This window comes from Diorhabda carinulata, chromosome X (genome assembly GCF_026250575.1).
Source record: "Diorhabda carinulata isolate Delta chromosome X, icDioCari1.1, whole genome shotgun sequence".
NCBI lineage: Eukaryota > Metazoa > Arthropoda > Insecta > Coleoptera > Chrysomelidae > Diorhabda > Diorhabda carinulata.
The window spans coordinates 54,009,858-54,029,054 of NC_079472.1; the positions used below are offsets into that span (position 1 = coordinate 54,009,858).

Consider the following 19,197-nt stretch of genomic DNA (forward strand, 5'->3'; position numbering starts at 1 on the left):
TTGTGTAGTGGTAGTGTAAACAGTGTTTTCAGTATTAATGATGAACCACCAACATAAATACTTCCCGTAAGTTTTTTATCGACAAAAAATTGTAATTCTGGATTCCTCAACTAGCTCAAGATTTTCCAATGTAAAGTATATTTTGAATTCCATTATCGACAAAATGAACGGGAAGAAAATGTTCCCGTTAAGATAGCTGAACGTCAAATGAGATACGGCGCACACAGACACCAAATTATACGTGATCAGACGAAAACGTTCCTTGTTTTTTTCCTCTATAAATATTGATCAAAGAATTAAAGAAATATATAATAAAAGTATTTTTTTCTCAAACCCATTGAGATCTTAAGAGTAATAAAACAAGCACGACTTTTCAGATTTTATTCAAAAACCATTCATATTATAAATAATATTTCCAGAATCTAACGTTTCAGATCAAAATTCGACAAAGACTACACAACATTCATTCGACATGACTTCTAACTAACTCGTTTCTTCTTTAAAGCACAACACGTACACTATTTTGTACTTCAAAATTAAAAAACGAATCTCCTACTCATCAATCACTTTCTCAATATTAAGAAATATATATTTTGGTCAATATAACTCTTTATCTTCTTTTTTTGTAAAAGTCTAGGTGCCAAATAATTGTTATGTTACCATTTTTAGGTATACCAGCCTTTTTCCCAATTTATTTAATGAGCTCTAAGAACATCGATGTTAATGTAACATCAGAGTTTCTGCTTTTCTACTCATAGAAATTAGTCATATTACATAAAAGTACTGCCATGAAACAAAAAAATACTCTGCTCTTAGCGTAGTAAGTATTGTATGTTATTAACATTTTGTACTTTATAAATGGCATTCATGTATACATAGCTTGATAACAAAAATTATACATTTGAAAGTAAATGTGAAAAATAATGACTAATTTCCAATACCATGTTTTATAGATAAGTTTTATTTGCAACGCAACGTACTTTAAGAAAGTAAAGTGGAAACAAACAACAAGGCACAATTAACTACCCATCAGTTTTTTTAACGCTGAAGTCTCCCCATAAACTTATTTATATTTTAATGGCAATTCTGTATTTTCACTTGTAAAATAAATTTTCACTACAGACCTGTATCAGATCAAATCGGTAGCACTTGAATGGTTTTATAAGAAAATTCGAATTTTTGTTTACTTACGCAGTTTCTCTTAAGGCGCCCTTTTACTTTTATGAGACTTATACGTGTAAAGTACACTGCAACTTTTAGTTAGATGAAGGTATTTAAAATGTAGTACTGTAAGGTAAACGTTATTTCCCAATTTGGATTTTGTTCTGCAAACGTCCCTCAAATTTTTAGGTTATGACCTAAAAAAAATCAGACCCAAACCAGTCCTTAATATTCACATTAACCTAAATCTTTATATATTTCTCATTTAAAAAACAAGGGATATTTTACAGTTAATTTTTGACCACTGAGACAAATGTAGCTAAAAATACTTGGAATTATTTCTAGTAGAAAATTTAACACTACAAAAAATATCTGAATGCTTTTTCCGATAAAATTTACCCTTTAAAAGTTATTAAACGATAAAGTTGTATCCATAGTTAAATTCTTAATTTTCCTATTCTTTATTTAATATAGCTTTTTGTTTGCAATACAATTATGGAGTAACTCCAATAGGCCGTATATTTACGTAATTCTATATTTGTTTATTTCTAGTTTTTATCTATGTGCCTTTTTGTTGTGCGGGGCCTCGTGCAGCATTATCTCCAAATTTAGATTTACAATTTTTAAAAGTTATTTATCAATACAGAACAATTGATAAATTTCGGAAGCAGGAAGAAAAAACTCAACCTCAAGCCCATTAAGCTATACGGGCAAGTAATCGAGGAGAAATATCTGGGACTCACACTAGATAGTAAACTTCTTTGTAACAAACATGAAAACGAGATAATTACCAAAGCAACAAAAGTTCTGATTGTGTGCAAAAACTTTGTAGAGAGGAATTGGGGTTGTAGCCCAAAGACCCTAAAGTGGATGTACATGGCAATTGTGAGACCAATTATCACATATGGGGCAGTGGTTTGGAGTACTAGAACAAGTCTAAATACCACGATGAACAATCTCTTAAAGGCACAAAGACTAGCTTGCTTATTTGCAACTGGGGCCATGAAATCTTGCCCAACAGCTGCACTAGAAGTGATTCTAAATCTCCCACCTCTTCACATAGTACTGTCAGTAAGAAAAAACATCACTTAGAATGTTCAGAGACGGAATCATCAAAGAAAACCCGTTACTAAATAATGATTAACCATGGGACATGTCTCAGAACATTGCATCGAAAAAGTTTAGCTTTGAGAAAAACGTCACCTCAATAATAAACTGTAAAAGCAACTGAGATCAAAACAAGAAATGAAGAGAAATGCCATTAAATGATATAAGGACGGATCAAAAATAGCAGACGGAACTGGAATAGGAGTGTATTGGCCCAGAACCAATCACTCTGAATGCCTGGGCCTCGCAACAAGCAATTTTTTCCAACAGAAATCTATGCAATTGAAAAATGTGTTCAGTTCAGTTCAAAAATAAAATTACCCTACAATGGATTCTGGGACACACCAAAGCGAAGAGAAATGAAATAGCTGATAAGCTCGTTAAAGCAGGGGCAGACAAGCCCTTCGTGGGACCCGAACCTTTCTGTGGTATCAGCTACAGAACAATGGAAAAAACACTAGAAAAGAAAGTAGATAGGAGCAAAAACAATTATTGGAACAACCTACAGGAGCTGAGACAGGCAAAGGCTCCTTTGGGAAACTATAATCAGAGTAGGTCTGCTGAATGTATCAACCTGAGTAATAACAATCTACGAATATTAAAAGAAGTCATATCGGAGCATTGCCAACAAATACCTGAAGACGCTAGACCTAGCAGATAATGAGGAGTGCAGATTTAGTTGCACAGAGGACGAAATACTAAGACGCATTATTTGTAAAAGAAAGCTGTTGACAATTATTAAGATAAGAAAAATATCTTACATAGGACACATCTTACGCAACGACAAATGCCTACTGCTACAGAACATGATAGGGGCAAAGTAGAGGGAAAGAAAGGCCTCGACAGGAAGAAGAAATCCTGGCTCCGTAACATAAGAGAATAGACAAATCTCAGAGCCGGAGAATTGTTTCATGTTGCGAGGGACAGAGACGCATTTAAAAACGTGGTCGCCAACCTTCAATGAGAAGAAGAAGAGGACGAAAGTTCTATTCACATTCTCTCGAAATGTGAAACACTAATGAACTCTAAAGCACTTTATCTGGGTACGTATGAAATAAAAGACTAAGAATTAAAACCATTCCAAATTCTGGACTTTTAATAATGAATCAGCTGTAAACACAGGGTTCTCCAGTATCGCAGCAAGAAACGCTAATGAAACACTAATGAACTCTAAAGCACTTTATCTGGGTACGTATGAAATAAAAGACTAAGAATTAAAACCATTCCAAATTCTGGACTTTTAATAATGAATCAGCTGTAAACACAGGGTTCTCCAGTATCGCAGCAAGAAACGGGGACACAATAGATCCTTTGGGTCGCAAATATATATATATATATATATATATATATATATATATATATATATATATTTCCACCCTCTAGTGGAAAATCCGAAATATTTACTTCAAAAAATTAATAAATTTAATGAACACAAGTCGAAGTACAATTGCAATTTTAAAGTCAAATTAAAACCATATAAACCCCAATTTATACACAAATCGAAACATGTAAATTTAAGCTTTATAAGAATTCAAAGATTACAGATTTACTAAACAACAAATAATTTTCTGTCAAAACTACTTTTACATTTAATGGCGCAAAATAGTCGATGGTGTTGAGATGTTATTCCAAATTTTCATGTTGAAACCAGCTATCAATATTGATTTAAAATTAATATTTACTATAGGGTGGACAGAATTGTTGGACCAAATTTTTTTGGAACAACCTGGAGGAGAATTTCAAGAAATATTCGAATAATCGATTACCTTATGAACTACTTTTAAATGAAAGAGAAAACAATTGGTACTAACAAGATAGAGTACCATTTCACTGTAGCAAAACTATTCAAAACTTTTCCTGTGGTGCTATTTAAACATGCCTTTACATAACATCTGTTATCATTTTAAAAGAATAATTAAAGAAGTATGTGGAGCTAAAACTCCAGGTATGGTTAGAAATGTTTTGATAGAATGTAACCAAAGAACAATCACCTGTTTCTGAAGCAATTTTGAGGCTTTTTAGTATTAAAATTTTACTTGTTGATAAAAATTATCAGTTGCATATAATTAATATAATTTCCGGACACAGCAATTTGTTATTTATATATTAGTGATCTAAATATTTTATTCATTTAGGTAATAACAAAGTTTCATAAACTAAAATTTTCCCATAGTCAATATATCTGGTTCAAAATCGGTACTTTTTTTGACATACCTCGTTTACATCATAACTTTTAGGCTATGTAGATATTTCTATGACATTTATAAATTTTTGCCCAAAATTGATAACAGGGAAGCTTCCCAAGAATAAATATTGTATACGACATTCTATGACATACTGTACATCAGTTCGTTTCAAGAATAGAAAAATTTGATAGATCTTTATAGAAATATATCGAGATATCAGCTGATATATCTAAAAATTTTCTGGTACCTGGACTTCAATAATAGTAATATTAAAACAATTTTTGTTGATAGTTTCAATCTATTCATATTTATACGTACTTTACATTTTGTCCTACGTGTAGTTTAATGTACATTTGAAAAAATGAGTACTTATCGAAAAAAAAAATAATAATACTAATGCGAAATGAAGGGGTTTCAGATGTTCTAATGAAATATTCCCTCTTCCACCCCGTAAAAATACATATATACGTATTTTATTGACAATTTCACTGGATAAATAGTTAAGACAATCAAAATATCGAATATCCACATGGAATCAAATTAAAAAAAATTAAGTTTTGCTGTTCAGCTTGATGGTCATGGAGAACTCTCGATGTGTAAAATGTATCTACTTTTTGTGAAGTTGTTTGTTTAGGATAAAAGGATAAAAAAATGATGTAAGTCTTTTCAAGAACTCCAACGGTTGACTTTGTTAGTGATTAACTTCTCAAAAATTACTGATTGCATTATTAGTCTTTTTATATATAAATAATTTTAACGAATACCTGGGTTAGGCTAGATTTATACCATGTAGATATTTTTAGAGAAAATTTTTAATACATAAATTTTTGTCTACTTTTCACAAAGTATGAAGCCTGTTTTAGTACCTATATATGAGATTAAATTGATTCTGGAATCCAATCAAAGTTTGTTTAAAATGCATAATTGAACAGTAGTTTATTACGGCTGTAATTACCACTGATCCAATAATTAGTCAGATTCATCGAAAAAATCTGTAGTAATTCTGTTGAAAGTCATTTTGGAGGTAATTTTTTGCGCAAAATCAGGTTTCAAGTATAAAAGTTTAGTCAATAGTTTTTTTCAGATAAGAACTCAATATGACACTTGACATCACTTGGCATTTTATGAAAATATGTGCATTATTGGATAGTTAAATCAATTTTAAATAAGTATTTTTCAATATTTATATAATTTTTAACCTAATTTTAATAACAACATATATATTCAATCTGAACCGTAACTCCTTAATTATCTACTAAGGCTTACTTCGTTAAGATAACACCCTAGAATTCATCTTCAAATTGAACGTTAGTCAACATCAAAATATATATTTGACACACATGCTATATACGTGGTTTGAATTTTCATTTGCTTCTCCACTTATATTGTAGTTACACACTTCCCAAAAGCTTGGATTTATAGTTTAATGAAGAATTCTCACTTTCCCAAATTTGATGCAAGCTCCAATATATTGGTTTTCGTAATATATTTGTTCAGCATAATTTTCCTTATAACATACCAAAATTTTAACGAAATCGGAGGGGTATAACCTAATCTAGATATTTACCCGAATTCGCAATCGCCGATATGCATATTCTCAAAATATATGTGAGATGCAGCATTTTTTAGCATGAAACCTGTTTCTAAGCAAAAAATTACTGCAAAAATGACCGCAAAGCAACAAATTCATGGTGGTCTATGTACAGGATTAGTCAGTTCTACCTTGTTTTTTAACTCAAATAAAATTTGGCTTTTTCGTATTTAAAATAAATTTATTGCAACATACATGTTCGCTATCAAATCCAAAATTCCAATAAAAATTAAAAACCGAGCGAGGGAAATGGTCTTTGTACAAACGTTATAACTACTACAAAAATTTGAATATTTCAGTAAGAAAAAAAGTGAGGCTAAAGTACTGAGCACAGAACGAAAATCTACAGTTTTTGTTTGATAAACACTTTTCAATAACAAAATGCTTGTCAGATTGTGTATCAATGTATCAATACAATACATAAATACATCACACAATAAATATATTACATCAGTGAACAAATATAAATTATTAAAATGTGGGTGTATAATGCGTGGAAATTCTATCAAAATTATGTTCAATATAAATAAGATTGATATTTAAATTTGTATTATATATGTTTATTATAAAAATAGCCTTTTGAACTCAATAAAGATTTGAAGTTTCAATGTTATTTTGAAAAACAAAATGCCAGAAAAATGTTTTCTAATTTTAGAAAAACCTATCAAAAATTTATATTTCCAATACCTTTCTGTAAGCAATAACAAATGCACACAAGACAAAGTCACATTTATTTATATTTCCAACTTTCCATCAGTAGTACAGTCAATAATAACAAATTCAATTCGATATTTAAAAAGTACTAACAACTTAATAAACATTTCAATGAAATTGTCAATATTCAAAAATAAATATGATATAAACCTAAAATATTAAATATGTACTCTTTGCATCTCATTTAGAATTACTTCGTTTTGTATCATTTGCAACTAAAAATACAAAATAAAAAAAAAACTAACAAAATATACAAGGAGAATTATGTACAAGAATTTCTAATAGCTAATAGTACATTCAAAAATAATGGTACTTCTTTTGATATTCTTTATTCTATGCATCCCTACGCGGATGGAAAATATTTTTTCTATCTCCTATTTGCCAAACGGGTTTAACTTTGGAATTCATAATTTGTGAATGATTATGAGTATAATCACTCACCACTATGTGAATACAAATAGTTTAAACAAGCGCACCTTCTTTGTATAGAAATTTTTTTAAATAAAAAAAATTTAGAAAACCATCCAAATCCATCACTACTAAAATAGAAATTCCCAAATCAAAACCATATGACTGCTATTTCAAAAAGAAAAATTCTCAATTCACCCCTTTGAAGGTTTCAATCTTCCTTATTAATAAATTTTAATATTGTATTTGAAGCAGTACCCATATTTTTTGACATACTATCGACTTTAGTTTGTAATTATGAACCACCTTGTATATTTGATGTAAGTGTAATATCATTTTTACACCAAGTTCGGGTTTACAAAAAAAATCCCAGAATATGAAATATTCCCACTCCACTTTAAATCTTTATGCAACTGTGGAATATCTACTAAATTGAAAATATATATTTGAACTTACTATAAAAATTTATATTACACAATATACCCACAAAATAGAAATGTGCTCGTTCATTTGACATATCAATTTTTTTCCAGTGCTAAATCTAGCTGTAAACTATGACATTTTTAGTTTGTGAAATAAGAAGATTTGATGATCACATAATAGAGATCAGAGCAAAGGAATTTGGTTAAAATATGCAAATTCAAGGAATTTGCGTTATATTTTATATACGTCCACTCTTCAATGCACAATTAACATGTAACTTGGATAAAACTGCAAGTTTCTTTTAAGGATTGAATTTTGTTGTCGTTTAATATTTTCACCTGATATGAAGTTATTTTTTCAAGATTCATTTCTCGTGCGCTACTGCTGTTGTGTTGATTGTAGAAAACTTCTCACAAGTTGCACCATTTTTGACTTTTAGAGCATAAGAGAATTCATGAGACGGAAAGAAATCGGACGCCTTGGGCGTGTGTGTGTTTCTTACAACTTTGCCAATATTTTGTATGACGAGTAGAGTTCGACTTGAGGCTCAGAGTGTCTATAATTAAACTTCATCGAGCATGACTACAGTTTGCTAGAATCATTTGGACTGAAAAGACAACCAAATCGTGTCTATTTGGTTACAGAATTTGTCTCATGCGCTTCGAATTAAAAAAAATTATGAGAAACGACTTCCTACGAAATTTTTAGAAATTTGACATGTCTCAAAATTATTATCGTTGTTTGTCTAAGGATCTTGAAGATTGAGCAGTTATTCAATATTAACGTTTGGATGTTTTTTTTTTCACTATTTTAAGAATAAAATGATACGTGAGTTCTTTGTCAAAATAACCTTTGGGCTCATCCCACATTGTAAAGATTGAATAAAATTTGCAATATATTATGTTGATGTCTTGAATATCTGTTTTAATAAATAAATAACTTCTTGTAGGTTTCTATTACAATTATTTAAATGTGTAATATATAATAATATGGTTTTCACGACGCTAGATTAATCAACTGGAAAATTGATAGATCACCAAAAATAAACAAACTTAGGAATCTAATATACATTTGAAACAACGCAAAATAGATTTCCCTCTGTGTAATGGCCATTATATGTATAAGTATATGTAACTATAAACATCGCAACGTTTTGAAAGATGGGCCTTTTTATATGTTTTATTTAAAATTTGAACTAATCGTTAAGGAAGATCATAAGGCCTTTTATTGAAATACTAATTTTTCTATCAATACTCTTAGTATTATTTTTGTAAAGGTCCATTATTCAAAACATCATTGAAAACACATATCATAAATTTTTAAAAAACCTCATGATATGCATCTACTTGTTCTATAAGGTTAATCAATCCATAAAAAATTAATTTTAAAATAAAAATAAAAAAATATACACATAAATCTGAAAAAATAATTTATTTACTTTCTTGAGGACCTCTTGGCTGCTTTTCTTGGTGGTGTTTTAGAGCTCGCTGGTGTTGTTTTTGTGACTTTTGAAGTAGAAGGTGTTGGTTTTGATACTTTTCCACCTGAAATAATGAAATATATAAAAACATGAAAAATAAAATCGTTCAAATATATGCATTTTTTATGACAAAAACACTTCAAGTCATGATAACATTTATATTTAATTTTAAAATTCTTTTTAATGAAGTTCTAACATATCCACAGCTGCATCCAATTTGGTTAAAACTTATCTTTGTTTGAACGACGTTTGGGATAACTAAACTTTTGACTCCATGATAGTAGCGTTCCTTTTGCATGAAATCTCAGATATTTCGAACTCATTTAAGTGCAGCTCATTCAATTATATGTTCCATTCAACTTTACTCAAATCAGATAAATTGAGATATCTGCCTCTCCCCTTACAGATTCAGCACCAACTTTTGTTTTATGGAAGTAAAGTTAGATGGTATATTTACTTGTTTTATAATTAGTGCCCAGTGATTAACATCGTGGTTAAGACTTGCGAATTTATTTTTATATTACTTTTTTATTAACAAGTGCATTTTGGATCAGAATACAATGAACTGAATGAATGTCTCACTTTGTCATTCCATTTTACCTACCATATCAGTGGGAACAGGTGAACTGACATTATCAGCCCAATTTGAAAAATAAACAGATCATTTGCAAAAGGGTAGCTATGAATGACAACAATTTTTCTGTGTATAAAGTTTATGAGATATTCATTATTTTGATCTAACCCTTCTGACCAAATGGCATGGAGTGAGATTTGAGCAGAATAAGATTTTGTCATTATGATGATGGGTATTTTCAGTAAACACTTCAAAGTATAAAGCACATTATCCATAATTCCTCTAGTAATCGTCCAAACATAAGGTTATGAAACACCAGCTTCTGAAATTGCAAACCAGACGAAAACTTTGTTAGCAAATTTGCTTATATTTTGAATTTTACTTTGTTTGAACAGTTTTCGATATCAACAATATAAAGTCATCTTTCACATTACCTAATGAGACAGTGCAAAATACTTCTCATGATCACGGCCATTTCTTGACAAAGTTGTATGGACGGTTTTGATCCGATTATGCTAATCTATTAGTACTGTTTTGGTTCAAAAACCAAGGTCTGTAGTTACTTCTACAGAAACTTACACACACTAACCAAAAAATGAGAAGATTAAAGAATTTATAGTCTGTTGTAAGATTATAAACAAGTTATCAATATATAGTGCTAGTCATCAAATGTTATTACATATGTTATCACTTTGCAAAACCAAAATATAAATAAGAAATCCATCATTAAGAATTAAACAAAGTTGCACTTAATATAACAAGCAAAGATAATTTCAGTAAAATTAAATATAAAGATGAAATTGTTTCTTCAAAGATTTATTTATAGCTTAAAAACTAGATTAAAAGTTACATATCACTTTTTGATGAAAGTTAATCATAGAGCTAAAGAATCTTTGGCATAATATAGATAAAATACAGCAAATATTTTATAACAGTAAAATCATATTGGAGAATAACTTTTTAACTTCAATGTCAATTAAATAAATTACAAGTCTATTTAAAACTGGTACCTGGTTGCACATATTGATTTTCAACTCTTTTTATGCGATTTCTTGAATTCTCAGTGCTAATGTTTTGAATATTCTTTCATTATCACACAACGTAGTTGGAATTTTTGGGTGAAGTGTTATTAGTTCTTGTCTTGTGTTATTTTTAGTTGGGACCATATCAGTTCCATTAGATTAAAAACATAGTAGGAGGTAATCTTAAAACAGTGTGACTATACTTCTTGGCCATTTCATCTACAGTATATTCTTTGCAATAACTTTTGATTCTAAAACCTCTATGAGTTATTTTTTTGTATCATGCTCTTCGATATAATAATCTTGTTCAAGTAGAAACTCCTGTATGTCTGTTTTGGGTGAATATTTAGTTGGAATTTTTTGAATTTGTCTTCAATGATACAATAGCAGACACTGTTTGCATGTAGTGCTGATACCAGTTTTTTTAATCAAGACTTGAAAATGGTCCCTTCCCTGGTGGTAATTTAATGATGTTTTGAACTTTATAACAATGCATCATTCACCCAACCTTGCTCCCCACTGCAATGTAATAAGCATGTATTTACCTCTGGAAAGGGGTGCTATACGAACAGTATCAAGGCTGTTAAGCAATGTTTCTTCCAAGTAATACATTTGTCTTCATTTTTCTCCCGAATTTTTGTTGTTCCTCCACTTTATCAAACGACTACTTTCCATTACTGTTTGCTATAATGGATTATCCTATCAGCTTTGGTTTTTTAAAACTTCCTGAAACATTCATTTTTCGTCTCATATTCACACCATGTTTTGCAATTTTGTAGAACCGTAGTCTGAGAAGAAGTTGTTAAAAACAGTTGAAATCACTTTTTAGTATATGATGATAGATGTTGCTGTCTCTTTTATCTATACCTTCAATTAATTCTCTGATTCTGAAAATTTAATATAGTAATGCGCACCTGGACAAGTTGTTTACTATTCAGTTCACAGTGTCACTAAAGAGATCTGTACTAGTTTATAAATCTATTGCAGAAACTGAATTTAGATAAAATGAAACATAACTTACTTTTAGCAGCTTGAGGCTTACTATTACTAGCAGTAACTGCAGTTTTCCTACCAATTCTGGCTAACACTTTAGCCTTTTTTGGATCCACAACAGGACTAGCTTTTGAATCACTTTTTCTCTTCCCTCTGGTTGGTGTCTTTTTAGGTTCTGGAGCTGTTAACTTTTTGGCGGGTGTAACTTTTTTTGTTGATGCACTATTTTTAGTTGGTTTTGTTTCTACTTTTCTGACTTTAGGAGTTTCAGGAGTTTTTTTGATAGGAACATGTTTTTTAGGTGACTCCATTCTGGGTTGACTCTTACGTTTTGTACCACGATTTTTATTTTTCACTAACTGTTCTTCATCTTTGTATAAAGATATATCCACTAAAACAAACAATGAAGAGAAAATAAATAGAGAAAAACTAGATAAAGCTTAGCTACACAAAATTAATCTAATTTTTTATAAAAAGGTTATGCATGCGACTACTTCAATATCACAATGTTTATACCAAAGTAGCTAGAACATTATACAAGTACAAAATATTAAACTTTATTATATAAAAAATAATATATTTAAAATAAATTGGAAATTTATACTCACAACCGTCTGGATGTTCCTCGGATACTGAAGGTTGAGAAATTTCTCCTTTTTCAACAGCTAAACATCTCTTTAAAATACTATCTGTTCTCTCTTTCTCCTTAGGTTTCAATTTATACCTTCCTTTACCGACTCTAGTTAAATCTATACTGGTTAGAATACAGTCAAAGTCAGTTAAGTCATAAAAATCTGGGGTGTAGATTTCTCCACTCTTATCACTTTTATCTTGTGAAAGCCAACGAATTTTAATTTTTGATGATGATTTATAAATATTTTGTACAGCTTGACACAAATAAAAACCACCCTCTGTATTTCTTACAGCCAAAAATTCGTTTTTGTAGAAATAAATCAACTTATCGTCATTATTTTTAGTACGTGGTGTAGACGAACTAATTTTTGTTATTATTTCAATTTCTGGTAAGGGGCTTTGGTAGTGCTGAGTCATTATTCTTTGTCGTTTTGTTTGTCCTGATATACTGGGAGTTTTGGTCATTGGAGATTTAGTTTCTATTTTCTGCTCCTGCGGTAAGGCTTTCGTTTTTCTTTTAGGGGTTTTTCTCAATGGATCTTCATCTTTTTCACATTTTTCAGAGTCACTTATACCGTCACTAGATTGTTCTTCATCTTAAAAATATTAAAGTCATTTAAAAATTGAGAACTTCTACTGTAACACATCATTCAACAAGTTTTATATTTAGTAAACAAAAAACAATGGTTTCATATGAGTAATATAATCAGTCAATCAATCCAACCTTTCTATTCCATTTTAATAAGACATTTTTTAGGTCTAAAAACAAAGTCTCTGAGGAGCAGATATGGAGAATAGGGTAGGTGCAATGCAATTCAATTTACTGAATTTTATCATCTTATAGTGCCCTGAAATACAGGTGCCATCTTAGAACGCTTTTGCCAGGCTCAGTCAACTCAGATGACTACTATACATAATAAGACGTGTTTGTGATAGTGAATCATGGTCACCTATCGACACATTTTGCTTAAATAACCCCAAACAGTGTTGAAAACTGATTCTCAATTTCACAGTGTTGTTTTCCATAACAATTGTTTGGAGCGTCATCAGTGCTTGTATGGCCACCTTTAAACCCTACATACTAGTAATTGATTATTTGATTTTCCTGGTGAAGTCACCATAATACTAATATGAATATGAGATACGCAGACCACCCACTTATTGATTGATGGTGTATTTGTTCTTACTTTACAAAGAAGCGGGAGTGTTACAATTTTGTGAAATACTACTATAATATGAATTAATTTACCTTCGCTTCCTTCATCTTTACTTTCTGTAAGCAGAACATTTTTGTCTTGGTCATGTGGAAGCTTCATGTCTGATGGAGTTTCTATTGCTAATGGATCAGTCTCTATTGTTTCCTTCGAAGTTTCCACATCGGATGAAACTAAAAATTATGAATAATTATTTCAAATTGGTACTAACATTGAAAAATAAATACTGTGAAAATTATAACAAATATAGTAAATTATTACTCAATTTTTTCAACTTGATAATGGATAATGATATGTTTAGTAACAATTTTTAGTTGTATGAAGTGAGTTATATTTAGAGTTTAAATAAATCAAGTATAATTTAATGCATTTGACAAATTTAACTATAAAATAAATTTTGATTATCACCATAGACAGATATTTTGTGAGCATCTTTGGCACTTTTTTCAACAGAACTTTTAATAAATTATTCAAGATCCATTTTTACACTAATATTTCATGAAAAATCATTGAATTTGCATATTGGAAACAGTAGTTGATATTTTATATAGTTATAATTTTTTTCTAGGTATAAAATCACTTTGTACCTGAATCATTTTGAACTGTTTCAGTTTCGTCTTCCTTTAGAGTAGACGATTCAACGGGCTCAGAAACTGACGTTGATGAGGTTTCAGGTACATCTGCAGTTATTGGGACAGAAACTATTGTGGTTGTTGAAGCTGAAACTGGTACTGGACTTGGACTAGGTTCAGGCACTGGAGCAGGTTCCAATGAATTATGTTCCTTGTCAGATTCCTTTGATGTTTCAGCATCAACATCATTAATATTATTCAATGGCTCTGATGAAGGCTCTTCTGGTGTCTTTTCTTGTGACGGACTTGGAGACGCCTGATTTTACAAATTAATTCATTTCATTAATCAAAAACTTACATACTAGCATTTATAAGCATTCAATATGATTACATGTTTAAAATTTTAATAAGTTTTACCGGATTCAAAAAAATATTGGAATTTCTGGAACTATTGGTGATTTTTGGTCTCTGAAAACTGATCATCCAAATGTCGGAAATATAATTGTCCGTAACAATAGTAAATACCATTTAATTATACACGTGGTTCAAAAAGCATAGGACAAGAGTTGAAGTTGGAGTATACCGGACATTCATCAAATGTTTGGATCCTGTGTGAGATATAAATATTTGTAAAGGAAATTAATATGGAGAAAAGCAAACCATTCTAACAGTCAATCTGTTATAAAATTGATGCAAAATAGGTCATGGTATGCTTTAGGAAACCAGAAAAGGCACACAAAGCCTTTTACTGACCTTTTTGTTGGATAATAATCAGAAAATGCATGTAAGAGGAATTTGGAATGAAGACATGACCTTCCAGAAGCCATCCTAGATATTGGATATCATTATAATTGGAAGACGAGCTTACATGACAACTCCTCATACACACATACACTGAAACTTAAGTTTAGATATGACACATCAGTTATTAACCATAACCTTACCTATAAAAGATTGTTCTCTAATTATACATGCAGCTGTCACCATCGACTCTTCTGTTGGAATATTGGATAGCATAAGTTTGCTATTCATAACAAAACTTGTAATGTACCTTATTAAACATTTATTGTAGAAAGAAATATTGTAACTTTTATTTGATACTTTTAATATAAACTTACGGTATCTTGTTTTGGTTCTTCAGTACTAACTATTTCTGGAGTAACATGGTTCTCTTGAATATTAGGTCTATCAACTTCTGGTGCTGGATCATCTTGTGTTGTCCCATTTGGTTGTAATTTTTCCTCTGAAGATTCAGTACTTGGGGTAGTTGAATTAGAAATAGATGCAGATGTATTTTGTATGGGGTTAGGTGCAGTTGTCAGAGGAGTAGTTGCTGGCAAAGCCTGACTGACTGGAGGTAAAGTGTTTTGCTAAAAATTTCAAATTCTTATAAATTTTGACTATTTACTACTACTAGAAATATTAATTAACTCTATTACTACTTTAAAAATTGTTAAAAAAATTATGAAAGTAATATTATCTCAGTTTCAGTACATGTCACCAATAACAAAATGTTTGTAGTGTTTTCAACAGACACAATCCAAAAGCAAAATAGCTTCACTTATGTGAAAATATAACAGCATGAAACATATTTATCATATTTTTTTTGTTATTTGCCTAGTCAAATTTTGGAACATAAATAGATCCATTTGTTTAAAAATATTTTCATTAAGTATGTTAAATCCTGTAAAATTTTTTTCAAAACAGCATCTGGTTTTAAACTATTTTATGAATATAAGAGCAAAACTAAAACCTTTACCCTAAAATAACCATTAATTATTAAACATATAAACCAAAAACTTACATTTTGTGCATTTTGAAAACCACTGGAATAAGACACGTTTTTGGGTTGGTTATAAACTTGACCACTTGATGGTTGGCTAATAGCTACAGGATGATTGCTAGCAGGAATACTGCCCATATTAAAAGGGGGACTACCACTTAGTGAAAAATGGTTTTGTTGAGATGCCGAATTGTGAGCCACGTTGGTGTTTGGAAAAGGATTTTGGGGAATTGGACCTGATGGCTGACCATATGATACCGGAGCTCCTTGAGGGTGCATTGGTTTATTAGGAGTTGGTGAAGTTGTCTGAGTTGTAGGCAATACTGGTTTTAAAGTAGAGTTCATCATTTGTTCTCAGAAACCTGGAAAAAATTAGTTTCATATTAAATAAGAACTACATCGGAAGCATTCTAAAACAGATTCAATGGCAGTCTTTAGCGGTAGGTTATTAGATTTTAATCTGTAATCCTCTTTTACTTTGGCTTAGAAGAATTTGAATATTACAATCAATTGAAGAGCATTTGTCACATTATCAAAATTATAAATTTGTTTCAAGTGTAGTGGTGCCCTTTATGATTCAGTTTTGTTCCAGTTATATTTGTTCTAGAAATAATATGTATGTGCAAAAATAGTAGCCATATACATGTTAAGAAGTGGACAACAAGAAGCATTCATTATATTGTTCTAATATTTATTTAGGTTATGTTGTGTTTTATCAAAAAGGATTGTAGTGATCTTTCATATATATGAGCATAAACAAAATATAATTTCCTAAGACAAATATCAACTGATTTGTTATAACAATCATATTTTAAAAGTGGATACTTAAATTTTTTAGTACAAATATCAAGTAAATTCTGCTTAGATTTACTTTTAGAGAATTGAGTTAAAAATGCTAATATAAGACTGTGTATTTTCCATAACCAATTAATAATCATTTTTGTATTTTGGAACAATACAACTTTGGCTTGAGACATCTTCCACTGCTGTGTTTACTGTGGACACTATCAATCAAACATTTCATTGATTGAGCACTTGCTCTAAGGTCCTTAGCTTTGATACCAGAGATGCGGGAAATTTTACACTTCCCAGATCAAGATTTCATATTTCTCAACAAAATACCTAAGTTAGACTTTTGTTAGATTTAAACACTTATATTCTTTGGTATTTGGGAGTTCAATATCTAGTCTATATTTTTCATGAATTATTTAATGAACCTGTTGTTAAAGAGATTGTTGAAATCATTTTCTCTTGAATTTAGTGCAAAGTTTCTCATTAAGATAAGTTTGATTTTTATTGAAAATACTATTTAATAACAATTGCTTTAGTATTTTGAAAATAGATAGAAATTTTGAACAAATTACCTCTCATTAATTATGCAAAGCAAATTTCATGTGTGCTAAAAAATTTTGCTTAAGGCTTATGAAAAGGAAAAAACTAACGCAGAATTTCACAATACAACGAAATAACCAAATTTCACTGGTATGGGTTCAGCCAACAACAACAAATGTAGAAGAAATAAAAGAGAATTCTCGGCATAAAATATAGCATTGGAAAGAATACAAGAAATTTATCCTAACACTAAATATTTTGTACTTTTAAAAATAGAAACAAAATACTTCTAAGCCTGAAATTAAGATCATAAATAGAATCAATATTTTAATCTTGTATTAGCCATAATAATGAAGAAGTAATAATCTATTTATACAGATAATAACATCTTTCAGTAAAATATTAGGTTATCACTGTATAGCAAAAGTACCTCAATTTGAAAGTATCAATTATAAAAAAATTATAACACAGTCATATTTTTGGGGCAAATATAACCCTTAGAAATTATTAAGAAACAGTAAACCAACTCCTAACAAAAATCCGAGAATGTTACCTTTTCGACTTGGCAACATGGTAAGGTAATGGAAAAAACTTCAAACACTAATTCATCAAGCGGAAAGAAGTTATAATTAGCTATTTTCAAATTAATAAATAATGATTGAGGAAACTACTTCAATAAAAATTCGAATAACTACGAAATCTTTTAATTGGCAATAGTTAACAAAATGCCCTTGAAATGTGTATATAAGAGCATCAAACATAAGAAGTAGTAAACTGACATTATTTTGATGTGAAAAAACTTTAAAATTATAGTTTCCCATTTGAAAAGTGTATTAAAACTACCCAGTTTAACACCTAGGCTATCCCTGACTACCGGTGGGGTTCAAATACACACACCTTCACACGCCTATTAAGCAATAACAATAAAAACAAACTAAAACACGTAAGCACATGATCAACTTTGCCTTTTAACAAACAACAAATATAATCAAAAAAATACCGCCTATAAGTAAAAATGAACAGAACATTGTTTACGGGTCAAACAGCTTGGGGTATCTACTGCAATACTCAAAATAAATATACAAAAACTATTTTAAGTAAGCCTTACACGTGACTTATTAAATATATTCAACTTTACGTGCATAACATTTTAAAATTACTCTACTCACTTATTTCCATAGCAATAAATAATAATCTGATACTAAAACACAAAATTTACTTCTCACTTATGGCGTCTGTATCACACGAACGATTACGAACACCGATCAACTCTCGAACTCTTCCCTGTCTCGCTCCATTCCTAATTTTTAGTTCTATGTTTCGCCGTTATTACAAGCGGCGCGGCGGAACAAAACATTTGAACTGTGTCTTTTCTCAAGATTCGTCAAAACGGTAAAATTGGTATATCAAGGATTTTTTATCACACATTTGTATCGTTAAAATCTATTCCCAATAGAACAAAAATTGACGATTTACAATAATTCCTTAATGTCTAATGAAATATTGCAAAATATAGTATACTCCGTTTATACAATTACTTAAGATTTTTGATACAATATTCAAATGTTTTCACTTATAGACATATTTAAATGCATATTATATTAAACAAATTTGTAATAACATACACATGAAAATTTACAATCAACTTTTTATTTTTTAATTTAGACGATAATGAAATTTTGAATCAAATTATTACCTTATCGTAATCGTTTTTTCAAATACCTACGAGTTACATCAACAATAAAAGTTCTATAAAATTATACATAAACATCATGTAATAATATATTTAAAACAGAAGTATAATTATTCTTATTGCTTACATGTATAATTTAACAATTAAATTTTTTAAGCAATTCTGACCTTGAAAAAAGTTTACTCGAATTATGTTTCCTTCATATACACTCTACACAAGTAGCTATAAAAGTTTCGTCACAGAACATACCCTGGTATGTTCTGTGGGGATAATATGAATATAGCAATTGTAGATAAATTGAAGTATGCCGA

At 30.0% G+C, this 19,197-nt stretch overlaps 1 protein-coding gene across 1 annotated transcript; it reads right to left on the reverse strand.

The window, feature by feature from the left end:
• Window positions 1-367: 367 nt before the first annotated feature.
• On the reverse strand, window positions 368-19,050 carry LOC130902007 (mucin-2-like). The gene is made up of 8 exons (XM_057813791.1): window positions 18,363-19,050; window positions 15,883-16,223; window positions 15,197-15,448; window positions 14,094-14,394; window positions 13,542-13,679; window positions 12,268-12,888; window positions 11,688-12,050; window positions 368-9,134 (listed from the first exon to the last, which is right to left on the reverse strand). Exons 2-8 carry the CDS (start codon window positions 16,207-16,209, stop codon window positions 9,025-9,027), a joined length of 2,112 nt encoding a protein of 703 aa, XP_057669774.1. The 5' UTR covers window positions 16,210-16,223; window positions 18,363-19,050; the 3' UTR covers window positions 368-9,024.
• Between the last annotated feature and the right edge of the window lie 147 nt (window positions 19,051-19,197).

Bases quoted from the DNA above. Each gene is read 5' to 3' on its own strand.
- LOC130902007 (XM_057813791.1), bottom strand. From the start codon at position 16,209: ATGATGAACTCTACTTTAAAACCAGTATTGCCTACAACTCAGACAACT. The intron at 13,680-14,093 runs GTACAAAGTGAT...CATAATTTTTAG, and splicing joins AACAGTTCAAAATGATTCAG to TTTCATCCGATGTGGAAACT. The intron at 12,889-13,541 runs GTAAATTAATTC...AATATTTTTAAG, and splicing joins TAAAGATGAAGGAAGCGAAG to ATGAAGAACAATCTAGTGAC.